The sequence below is a fragment of the Silurus aristotelis genome (genome assembly GCF_946808225.1).
Source record: "Silurus aristotelis genome assembly, chromosome: 14".
In the NCBI taxonomy this organism is placed as follows: domain Eukaryota; kingdom Metazoa; phylum Chordata; class Actinopteri; order Siluriformes; family Siluridae; genus Silurus; species Silurus aristotelis.
The window spans coordinates 11,071,763-11,085,098 of record NC_139587.1 but is presented as its reverse complement, the minus strand read 5'-3'; the positions used below and the strand labels follow the sequence as shown (position 1 = coordinate 11,085,098).

The 13,336-nt window shown below is 35.6% G+C and overlaps 1 protein-coding gene across 2 annotated transcripts in view; it reads left to right on the top strand.

Moving 5' to 3' along the window:
• The first annotated feature begins 502 nt into the window (after positions 1 to 502).
• The window catches only part of efnb1 (ephrin-B1), a 56,453-nt gene continuing 43,619 nt past the window's right edge, over positions 503 to 13,336 (top strand). The window contains exons 1-2 of one of the 2 annotated variants that reach the window (XM_083560441.1): positions 503 to 1,221; positions 12,803 to 13,015. In XM_083560441.1, coding sequence (XP_083416567.1) covers positions 12,972 to 13,015 — 44 coding nt within the window. In that variant the 5' untranslated portion in view covers positions 503 to 1,221; positions 12,803 to 12,971. The remainder of the gene's footprint in view (positions 1,222 to 12,802; positions 13,016 to 13,336) is intronic. The other variant, XM_083560440.1, reaches the window with a different exon arrangement.

The following is a 13,336-nucleotide window of genomic DNA, read 5'->3' as shown; positions in this document are numbered from 1 at the left end:
ATCGAAAATTTTGGGGGTATTGGGCTTGTAATAGCATTCTATAAAATAAATTAATTTGACCTGAAGGCTGTTTTGAGTCTTCACTACAATGAGGGCTGGATGTAAGGGGCGGGGCGGGGCGGGGTATATTCAAATAAAAATATATCAAACAATCAAGCAATCGCGAGCTAACAACAACAACAATAATAATAATAATAATAATAATAATACACGTGATGCAGATAATACCCAAAGTAGTTTAGGGACTTCTATGCAGCAAAACATGTACTGTAGGTATAGAAGGTATACTTAGGTATAGAAGTCGTTATATTCAAACAGCCCTGGGGAAAAGCGTACGGAACCACCATTAAATTTTATGTTAAAAATAAAACAAACAATGAAACACACAAACAAAAAAACACCAGCACGCACTATGGCATTGGTCTATGTTTTCCAATTGCGAGGAAGCCGCGATGTTGGATCTGTGCTGTGATTGGCTGCTGTGCTGTGGCGAAGGCTGCTCCCAGCCTACACGAACCGCCTCCGGCGTGACCTACACGATTCAGATTCAGAAGAGGCACACGCACGGCGAATCGAAATTGAGTGCCCTTTTGAGAATAATTTGCCTTGTGTGATGAAAAATGACTGTGCGATGCAGAGATTTGGAATAATAAAAACCATTTTGGAATCGAGAACAAAGCCAGTGGAGAAAAGCTGAATGAGTTACACGGATAGATGCACTCAGTCGCGGTTCGTGATGTATCGCAGCGCCAGACACAAGTCCCGTTTCTCTCTCGAACGGTTACAATAAGCGGAGTCCTCGGCTGCAGTACCTCTGTCTTAAACAGGCTTTTGAAACACTTAATGGTGATCTAATGCACCTTTTTTATTTGATGATCAATTTTGCATCTACGGATTTAATGGAGTAACCCATCCACGGTCTGTTAACATTTGCCCCCGGGGGTCTACTCAATTTAAATTCATTTTTCGGTAAAGACAAAGACTTGTTCTCTAGACCTGTGAAAAGTAGCAGCTCGGGGAGATATGAGACCACCATGCTCCAAAATGACAACCAGCCCCAAGTCTAATATATTCATTTGAGTGTCATCTCGGGTAAGCATAGGCAATGGCTGGAGGAAGCTGCGGTTCATTTTACATCTGGACATGTATGGTCGCCTGCAGGATCACACTACCGCTTGCCAAATCTTTGGACACCATCATTTGGAGCTCGCAAAATCAAAAGTAAGTACTGCTTCCATATTCCCTGTGCCCGTGCTGATCTAGATTTACACTCCCCCTAAGAAACTAGATTAATGCACGTCTTTGCAGCGATTGAAGCAAAGCTCCACCGTTTAGTTTGTTTGAAACGTTTTAATGGTAACCAAACATACAGCTTTAGATAATCACTGAGTCTAACCTGGTTGTAAGACCATGTGCCCAAGTACACATTAGAAATTTTCCTCTGAGTTTAAAAATGGTAATGGCGCGGGGCTCACGCTTATTCCGTTTAATAATACAGCTCAGGAGAACTTCCCCCAAGCCTACCGATTTTTCTGTTCTTGATGTAATTACTAGAATAATTCAAGCTGTTCAGTCGTGTACAGGAGACTAAACGTTGGGGCTTTGGCTGCGTTTATTATAGACCCAATAACACAGCTAATAGTCGCTTGTCTTTAGGGCTTGAGATTGTCAGTAGTTTAAGATCCACATTTGAAGGATTAGTATAGAAGTATACAATACATTGCACATTTACTTTGCCAAAATAGAAGAGTTGCAAACCTTCTTACCTGCCAATTTTATTCAATATAGTAGTTGGAAGTTGTTTATTTTCTTTACTTAAAATAGCTGATTATACTAACTGGTTTAAAACCACGAAGGAAGTTCACGTAATAAAAATCAATGAATTCGTTTTATTTGAACGATATCACGATATAAAGATATTTCAAGTGTTTTAAAAGCTAGTGCTCATAACCTCCATTAGTGCTCCAGTAAACCTCACTACTTAATATTAGTATTTTTTTTTTTTTTTACATGTTCTTCAGACATTTAAAACATAGTGTATTTTATTTAGTTAGGCAACCAGTTATTTGAACAATTCTGCAACTGTTCTCAAATTGCAATGTTAAATCCTTTAATATTCAGGTTTAGCTAAAGAAAATTCATTATATTTTGATAGTAATAAACTAATAAATATCTATAATTAGTTTTTTTAGAATTTCCTTTCATGCAACTGCATTCATACATTTTCTGATACTACATCCGACTACCTGATTAAAAATGCATGTGTTCAGCCATATGCTCACTAAAACTCTGGAAATAAATGAAGTGCTTCTGAAAGTTAAACTTTGAATATATGATGTGTATAGTGATCAGGGAAGAGTTCATATTTTTGGTGGTGACCTTACTCATGTAGCTCTTCTGCATCAACCTTCTTTTGTCTCAGCAGATAAAATCCCAGGTTGACGTGATGTTTAAAAAAAAAAGTATATTATCTAATATGGCTTAATAAAAATAAATAAATAAATAAATAAATATTTTTGGAAATATATTATTTTTCGATTGACAAAAATATGCAGTTTTTTTTTTAAACAATTGCAGTGTACCATGATCCTCCTTTACAAACAGGGGGAACTAGGAGCCTTCTAAGAATTTGTTAAGGCAGGGGAAGATGTCTAACTGATATCAGAACCAGATGAATGATAAACATTGAGGTATTGTCCACACAGTCTGAAATAAAGTGGTTATTAAAATAGACACTGACTTGTGCAGTTTCAGTGGCAAATGTTATTAGCAGCACTGGTTCCAACTTTTGAGCCATTGGCTGATATTTATTGGGACTGGTGGTAATGCTTACTGAAAAAAGAAAAAGTTAATTCACAGCAGCCACTTGAAAGTCCTAATTGGAAGCTTGTTAAAGAATGTGAACCAGTGTCGGTTCTAGCATGTGAACCAGTGTCGATTCTAAGCTGAATTTAATGTTGGATAGTACAGCCCATCAACATACCCCTTCTCATTCGGTCTACAGATTGTTTCCATGTGTTGGGCACGGGATGGAGATGGGGTGGTGGTGGGGTAGTGCTAAAAGACAGCAAAAAAAGAAAAGGAGTATGCGGTAAGAGGACAAGGGGGAAAAGTTTGTGTCCGATTGAAAAGCTTGCAGAAGGACCAATGTCATGAGATTATTGCACTATGGCATGGCTCTGAGTAAAAGGGGCCATGGAACGGATGGATGTGACAGGCATTTCAAAACCCATTTCAAAACAGATCTAATTCAATAGTTGATGATGTTAATGCTGGCTACACTACTCAGTAAGTGTGTAACTGGTCCAGAAGGATGCCTGCAAGCCACAATATTTATTAGAAAACAGTTCGAGTAAATCAGTGGGATTAAGAGAAAATAAATTTAAATCAGTGCAAACAATTATTTTTTTATTTATTTATTAGGATTTTTTACTACTAGTTGTTCTGGCCAGGCAGAGTAATATAATATAATATAATATAATATAATATAATATAATATAATATAATATAATATAATATAATATAATATAATATAATATAATATAATATAATATAATATAATATAATATAATATAATATAATATAATATAATATAATATAATATAATATAATATAATATAGATGATACAAAATTTATTTCCGTCCAGAGTTGCAGTAATTTTTCAACAAGATCTTGTATTGATGATGGGAGTCTCGAACCGCTAGGCATGATCATCCTAGCATAAGTTCATCCGTCTCTCTTTTTACCCTGATGCGCCCATCAGTCTGGAACAGGGTACATCTGGACTCATCAGACCACATTACCTTCCATTGCTCTAGAGTCCAATCTTTAAGCTCCCTAGCAAATTCTTCCGAGTAGCCTCACTGATACGTGTTTTTTAAGGCTACACTGCTGTTTAGTCCCAATCTCTTGAGTTCCCTTTGCATTGTGCATGTTGAAATGCTTTTTCACTATTAGACATAGCTGAGTTCTACTGTTTTTTTTTACGATTTGATTTCACCAAAATCTTAATTTATCACCAATCACAATCATTCAAGATTCTTTTCCGACCACATTTCTTCCTCGAAGATGATAGTTCTCCACTAACCTTCCAGTTTTTAATAATGCGTTTGACAGTTCTTAACCCTATTTTAGCAGTTTCAGCAATCTCCTTTGGATGTTTTCCTTGCTTGATGCATGGCAGTAATTTGACTCTTCTGGTCCAAATTTTGGACGCACCCTCGCAGCCCCTATGGTACCTTAGTGAATTCATCTAGATATTGTCACTGTAATACATTAATGTGTTTTTAAAAGAAATGTTTTTTTTTTTTTTTGTGAAAACATAGTTTTAAATGTTATTCCTATGTAAAATGATAAAGAATCTATAGCGCTACCGCTACCACTAACCCGAAAGTGGCTAACGCTAGCTCTATGAATTCTTTAGCTATTTATGTCCAGCTTCAAGAAGTTCTGACAATTTCACATATCGAGGGAGTGAATGAATAAAAGATGGAAGGAATGAAGACATTTGTTAAAGTATGCTGAAGAAAGTAGAACAGCTTAGTGGATCATATTTTTTATTTTTATTTAAATTTGCACACTTGCACCTGTATTAACCAAATGGGGTCTAATAAAAGTAACCTATTTGCTAACATTTTTTTTTTGTAATTTATCGAATTTTATTTAAACAATTTAATTTTGTAATTTAATTGATTACTCAATTTAATCAATATAATAAAAAGTGTATTGAATTAATTTTTAATTAAAAATTATTTAATATATTATTGAACCAAGTAGGCATTTTATTTATTTTTTATAAATTGTTTTAAAAATGTAAAATGTTGTTAACAATAATAACAACGAATGTTAACAATAATAATCTTCGTTAATGACAAGCAATTTTATGTTTTGCATTTCTTACTCCAGGTACAACCAAACTGTGACATTTGTTTACCGTTGCACTCCTAATTTATATATAATATGTAATGTGCGTGTGTTTGTGTGTGTTTGTGTGTGTGTATATATATATACACATACATATACGTATATATATATATATATATATATATATATATATATATATATATATATATATATATATATACACATACATATACGTATATATATATATATATATATATATATATATATATATATATATATATATATATATATATATATATATATGTATATATGTATATATATATATATATATATATATATATATATATATATATATATATATATATATATATATATATATGTATATGTATAATTATTATATACACACACACAAACACACACAAACACACGCACATTACATTTTTTTTTTTTTTTTAAATTAGGAGTGCAATATATATATATATTAGGGATGCACCGAAAATTTTCGGCCGCAAATTGCCCAAAAGTGAAAGACTTTGATCACCGAAAAAACACAGCCGAAACAGTTTGTTGTGATGACGCAAACAGAAACCGCTGCCTGCACGTGCTTGTCTGCGGTGTGGATGTATTTCAGTATATCTGAGAAAGACCCACAGATAGCGATTTGCAAAACATGTAATGCCGAAATTTCAAGAGGGGGTGCGTCTGCAAAGACTTTCTCCACGTCGGGTTTAATTTATCACCTGAAATCCAAACATCCGATCGCTATGCTGAATAGGAGGTGAACGCGGCACAGAAAATCAAAACCCCTCAGAGCACGCGCACTGGTGGACGTTTTTTAAAAAGGCAAGGAAGTTTCCCAGTGATATTGTTGAATCTTTAAGCAGTTGCACTTGTTCTGAGTGCACTTTGTTTTTATGAAAGAACATATTTAATTTTACAACCTTTTAGCAGGCCAGAGGGCCTGTACATTATTATTTAATGCACACATGAGTGCATTTAAGTTAAACATTTAGGTCTGAATTTTTATTTATTTTATCATTGTGCATTGTTGCAATGTTGCTATAAATAAATATTTTCATAATTTGTAATTGATTTATTCTTTTAAACAAAAATAAAAATGCCTTAATTTTAGTAAGGTTAGTACACAATCATAGGCATAAATGCAATGGTAATAATAATTGGCATAATTTCTTTCGGTGTTTCGGTTTTCGGCCTTGCTTTCCTCTTTTTCGGTTTTCGGTTTCGGCCAAGAATTTTCATTTTGGTGCATCCCTAATATATATATATATATATCTCTATATTCACACACGTGTATGTATATATATATATATATATATATATATATATAATACACACACACACACACACACACACACACACACACACGTGTATATATATATATGTTATTTCTATTGCCCTTTTCACAATGGACATTGTCTCAAACCAGCTTTACAGAACTTATGTGTATTTATTCCTGATGAGCAGCCGGCACTTGCTTGAAAAGAAATAAGTAAAACACCAGAAGGACCTGAAATCTAGGACATGTTTAGGACTTGTACAATACAACTGTTTGTCTAGTTACTGCGGGCCATAATTTCTAAGACATTTATTCTGTGTCTACAATTGCTGTATTCATTCCTTAATATACAACAGGTCTCGTCCATTAATTTGATTGGACAAGAGACGTTTCATGAGTGGTAATATTCAGGTGCATTTCACTGTGGTTTTACTCTGATTATCTGTGGTTGCTGCAAAAAAAATAAATTGAAGCAATATAACGTTACACTAACATTGTTCCAGTGCTTACTGTGGGCAGACAGGTGCTCCTTTATTCAGCTGTGACTTATTTTAAAACTATTTTCAAATAGTTCTCAATTTATCTAGGACTTATTACAATGGAAACATGCCAAAGATTGGATAAATTAGACAGAAAGTAAACAGCCATGTTCATCTCCAAAATCGCAGATTTTGTGTGGTGTTTGCAGTGGTTGGAACCTACCAAAACTAATCCAATGAAGGACAACCAGTAAATTAGTAAAAGGATTATAAATGCCCAAGGCTCACTGATGTGTGTGGAAAGTAAAGTTTGGTAATGTATTGCTTGAAAACCTTGAAAAAAAGGATAATACTCCTTGCCACACTCCAATTATATTTTGCCATACTTTGATCAGGAATAGTTTAATCCTGTTTTGTCAAACGTTTCTCCTTATGCTTTTCTGTACTTCTTCATTCCACCGCCACATCTCTTTGTCTTGCTTTCTATTTCCAGATGTCACACCAAGTACCTTCCTGGTATCACTTCTGCAGTAGTTGCCCAATCATCCAGCACCTCTTCACCACCGCCGACCCCCTGTCTGACCTCTTCCCTGACCCTTACACTAGTCTTCCTAGTCTTCAGTCTTCCTTCTTCAGTTTCCACCATCTTATTCTTCTTTCAGTCCTCACACTTCTCCCCTGATTCTTCCCCTCCATAGCCATCCTACAGACCACCATCTGATGCTGTCTAGCTACACTGTCCCCTGCCAACACCTTACAGTCTAATCTAGCTCACTCCAGAAGCTGTCTTCTCCTCCATCTCACAACCCACTTGTGAAGCATTGGCACTGATGACATTTATTATCACCCCTTCAACTTCCAGCTTCACGTTCATTACTCTATCAGAAACTTCACCTCCACTACACTGTTTCTGTACTCTTCCTTCAGGATCACCCCTACACCATTTCTCTTTCAATCCACACCATGTTAAAAACAGTTTAAACCCCCCTTTAATGTTCCTGGCCTTACTCCCTTTCCGCTTGGTCTCCTGAACACGCAACATATTTATCTTTCTCCGCTCCATCATATCAGCTACTCTCTCCCTTTACCAGTCATATTACCAACATTTAAAATGCCCACCGAACCTCCACTCTCCTACTCTTCTCCTTTCCCTGCTGTCTCTGTAGACGTCTTCCTCCTCTCCTTCTCCTCCTTCGGCCAACAGTAGCCCAATTTCCACCAGTATCCTGTTGGCTAACAATACCTGTGGCGGTCGTTGGTAACCTGGGCCTCGACCAATCCGGTATGAAATTCTGATTCGTGATCTGCATATTTTTATTTGGCACGTTTTACTCTGGATGCCCTTCCTAATGCAACCTGCCCCATTTATCCGGGCTTGGGACTGGCACTAAGAGTGCACTGGCTTGTGCAACCATTATGGCTGGGTTACAAAGGAACCTGCATAATGTCAGTGATTTACTGAAATTAATGATGATATTAAAACAATGTACCTAATCTGCTATTTATTTTGAAAATATCTAGCCAAAAAAAAAAACTATACAGCAAAACAATAAATAAAAATATCTGGATTAAACATTTAGAATGACAAAAAATAGGAATTTCTATAAAAACTGATCACAGAAGTACTTCTGTCTAACTGTAAAAAAAAAAAAAAAAAAAAAAAAATAATTTATTCACTTCAATAAAATAGGCCAAATGCTGACATGATGATATGCTAATACGTTTCCCCATAAGGGTTTTTTTTTTGTCATTAATTTTCCTAGGGCCATAAACCTTTTGGCCATATGGCCAAAACTGTAATTGCAAGGATCCTAAATGAATGTCTTTTAGTCTCACAATTGAGTCACAATCTTGGGCTTACAATAAACAAAACACTTCACACAAAAGATTATGCATTCAGATAATTGCCTTCTTTCATTTTCAGTCAAACAAATCGGTTTGGTCACAGCTGATATTTTCTTTTTTTTCTGTTGGATTTACCTCACATTTCCAGATTTAAATATTTTGCATGTACTTCAAGTAGCAAAGAACATAACCAAAAACCTTCTGTATAATACCCCTGTTATTTGCCTTGAAAAATTTAGTTTGTTGGCTATAAAGGTAATACTTGTTAAAACTCTGTCATCAAGTTAAAAAGGAGGAGCGACCTGCTGAAACATGCTCAATGCCAGGTGTTGGATTGCAAGTTGCAGGGTTGCAGGGAAATAAGAGTTATTTCAGAAAAACTGGAAGACTCATTAAATCAGCCTAATCTCCACACTAATTCATTTTGTGTGCTGAGCTTTTGTATTAATATCCTCTCAATTCTTTTTTTCTTTTAGAATATTGTGTAGTATCCATGGCAATGATGGCACATTATTATTTTCTAGTCAGGCAAATGATATCCCAGAGGCGAATGCTGCCTGTTTCTTGGCCGTCCGGAGTTGTTGAGGGGATGATTAGACTTGCAAATTTGCCAGTTTTTTGTGCTTTTATTGTGTGGGCAATGTTGTAGACAATCAAGTGAATGAAAGCCAACATTAGAGACATAAGGTTTTGCAGTTGGCTTCTCAAGCTTAAATCTAAAGCTAAAATTGTGGGAGTGTATATTATGAAGACCCTATATATTATACGCATTTCTGTCGTTGTGTATCTGTGTTCACTGTGTGAAAAGGTGGATTGCTAAAAGTGTGCTGCTCAGTAAAGCTGGATTACAGACTAAAATTAGATCCCCCTTCATCATTGTAAATAGAATTCTTCACTAGACTGCAGAATAATATTGTTGAACAATATTAATCCTGTTATATCATCAGGAAAGGCAAGGCATGTTAGCCCAGAAACATTCACTTTTTATTTTTACTTAAAATTTACATGAATGTCAATTTTTTTAACATTTACAAAAACCTAAAATGCTGACAGTTAATGCAGTGTCATCAAATACCAATCGCACAGAATTATACACCTAAAACATTGGCTGTCTGTGCATTCACTTGCCTTGTCTTGTTTCAAGTTACCAGTGTACATGCTCTTTTGCAGGGGAATTTCCCTAAGGACTTGTGTTTTTCTAAGAGATGCAATTTTTTTTCTAGCCAGAACAAGTTTGTAGGAAAATGGTGGTAATGGTAAATTGGAAAAATTGTGCAAGAGTGTCTGTGTCTGTGTGTGTGTGTGTGTGTGTGTGTGTGTGTGTGCGTGTGCGCGTGTGCGGGCACATGTGTTTATATACAGGTAGTCCCAAAGTTTCGATAGTTCCACTTAAAAAATTTGTATCTAACGAAGGCGGTAGCTTCGGATATACGCATCAGGCAGCGTCAACCCCCTCTGTAGTGAAATAGGCTAATGAAATGAAATTATTTCATTATAAGCAATAGAATTGCATTGTATCAAACTAAGCCTCCGATTCCTGGATACCCAAAGCAATAACAGCTGTATGTCGTGTAAACATTAAGGCTACGATTAACTTACAGAATAATAACAGACATAAACCCATAAAACTGAAGCAATGCAGTAAAATAAGGCAATGCTAAACTCACATGTCCTTTTCATCATTTACATTTACATTTATGGCATTCATGTTCATGTTTTTGTCAGCTTGACAGGACCATACAAATTTCTGTATCTTGTATTAGAGCATTTAAAATTTGGTGCTTTGACGACAATTCTTTCATACTGACCGACCACTGGAAGTTCAACATGGCACCTCATGACAAAGACTCTCTGAGGATTTAAGAAATTAAAATTGTTGCTCTCCACAAAGATGGCCTAAGCTATAAGAAGTTCGGTTATACCCTGAAACAGTTACAGTGCAGTGGCCAGTGTCATACAGAGGTTTTCCAAGACGGTTTTCATTCTGAACAGGACTTGCAAAGGATCAAAGACGTTGAGTCCTTGTGCTGTGCGTTAGGTGCAGAAGCTGGCTTCAAAAAACAAACTCATGAGTGTTGCCAGCATTGCTTTAGAGGTTGTAAAAGCATTATGAAATAAAAAAAAATTTAGTCCACAAACTAGAGCCCTGCACGTGACTGTTTTCTTAATCCGACTCTCACTGAATTTCTGACCATTACCGCCAGTTCACGCAACGTGTGTTTCCAACTCCTCGTTTTTCGTGTCCACTCTCACCCACTCCCAAAAACATTGTCACAGCTTATAAAGATTGTGTAAAGATGTACAGTACACAAACATTAAGGCTACAATTAACTTACTGAATAATTATAGACATAAACCATTAAACTGAAGCAATGCAGTAAAATAAAGCAATGCTAAAATAAAGCATCACACATGACAAACTTCTTGGGATTTTCTATTTATTTATTTAGTTTTTTTAGCTTTAAAAAAAACCTCAAACTTATAAATAACTTTTAAATAAAACATTACACCTAGCAGGATCTGCTGGATGGCGGGACTCACGTTATATTTGTTTGACCACCTACTCCCGCCTGCAGCACAGCTCTTACAAGATTTGTTTTGGGTCCTGCGGGATCCCAATCCCAATGCATCCCTTTACCACAAGCGCCAACCAACCAATCTGAGCAACCTAAAGAAAATCTGATGAGAAGGGCTAAATGGCTAAATCGTTCAGTAAAGCTGGTATATATCTTGTACCCCAAAAAACCTAAAGCTTGACAAAATGTTAATGTGGTGTGATAAAATATTTATATCTTTTTTATTCTTATAGTGTAATGTGATTATATAATTCTCACAACTTTTAAAATGTTGTCACCTGGCAATAATTTAATTTGAGTTGAATTATTTTAAATTTAAATACTGAACAGAGAAATTGCAATGCACCAGTAGTATGAGACAATTGGTCAGGAGTCTGAATACTTTTGCAAGGCACTGTACAGTATATTTATTAATTTCAGTCATAATCTATGACCGAAATGTATTTGAAGTATATTCCCATTGATATTTACCCATTTTTTTGTACTTCTAGTTCATAAATATGAGGTCTCACACAGCTCAAATTTAACAATTCATCAATTGGTAAGACCAAGAAATATAGCCGTGATGTGTAGAAAAAGTCTGTTGCGCTTTACAACTTGGAAAGCGTTTATAAGAACATAACAGAAGTATTAATTTTCATCATCAGGGTAAGAATTTTCAGTCAACTGGAAATGGAATTAATCATTTCAGATGAAGATGGGTAGATACTGTATATCAAAACTGACTAAAAGACAGGAGGTGGAGGTGTCAGAGTTAAAGATGCTAAGATTTTCATTGGGAGTGACGAGGATGGACAGTATTATAAATTATTTTATTAGAGGGACTGTGCATGTAGGACATTTTAGGGACGAAGAGAGAGAGGCCTGATTGAGAGGGTTTGGACATAGAAACAAAGAAAGGAAAAAATATAAATTAGTGTACAAATGCATAAGCATTTGCTGAAAACCTCAACAGTGAAATGTAATTGTTTACTGCTGCAGTTATTTGTGATTTAGATTTAGTGTTTGTTCTCACCATTTTAATTGAATCCATCACTATGTTGCGAGTGAGCTGATTGCACAACCTGATGCTCGTGAGTCACAACAGAACAGATCCAGTGCGACTGTCCCAAAGCTAGCAAACAAACAGTTTATATAATAGCACTTGATTAAACAATACCATTTCCACATGATGAGGATTATATAGTTTTTACTTACCGAACTGATATTTCACCCTCAGCTGTGACACCAGTGTGTTTTTTTTTTTGTTTGTTTGTTTTTTTTAAAGCATACAGACAGACTGGAGATTCCCCTAGACATTTTTCTCAACACTGTGTGTCTTTGTGAGTAAAAACTCTCCCACCATCTCAAAACAGACAAATTGTTCAATCAGTAACAGGAATACAAAGCTATGAATACAGCGGAAATATTTGTGACATTTCTTCAGTCCTCAAAGTCAAAATATTTTTTTATTTTTTTACCCCAATTAGAAAAATAGTTAGATAGACTGAGTTGCTGTAGGAGTGTAGGCCTCTGCATGAGAAACATCAGTTTCATACGACACTTCAAGTTTGATTAATATTTCATATACATACACTGTGTATGTGTAGTACGTGTAAATGTGGTAGGGCCAGAGACAATTTATTACTTAAATAATAATACAGGTCAGGTTGGGGTAATATTTTGAAGCTTATAACCATTCATAGCAGCCCTAGATAACATTTCTCTTCCCCCATTGCTTCTCCTGTGCAAATGACCACAGCCAAACCAGCTGCCCTCTATCAAGGTAGAAACACGGCTCCAGATGGACTCTCCATGGTGTGTAAAGATCCCCTCTGCAAGCGTGGCACTCATTGTGGCCAAACTGGCTCAGCACAAGCCATAACCCCCCTGGGCACAAAAAGCCATTGGATGGCAGAGAGCTCTTGGGGATGATCGTTCTTGACCGGATTTCCAAAAACCAGAAAACTGAAAAGTAATGAGAGAACAGAATAGATCCCTGTCTCATCAGACAACAGAGTCTTTTGTTTTTCAGTAGGCATAGGCAAAAATAAATAATTTCATTAACAATTTCCAGGATGTTTCCAAATTTTTTATTTACTGTACAATGTTCTTTTTCAACTTCTGTGCACAAAATGTGCACTTTCTTCTGTGCAAATGTGCAAATCCTCAGGAGCATTATCTCTCCAGTTGCATATTAAAGGCTGAAAACCTTTTCATGGATGCATGTGCAACATATACAGTGCTGTGAAAAAGGATTTTCACAAGTTGTTTTTTAAATATGTCACACTTAAAT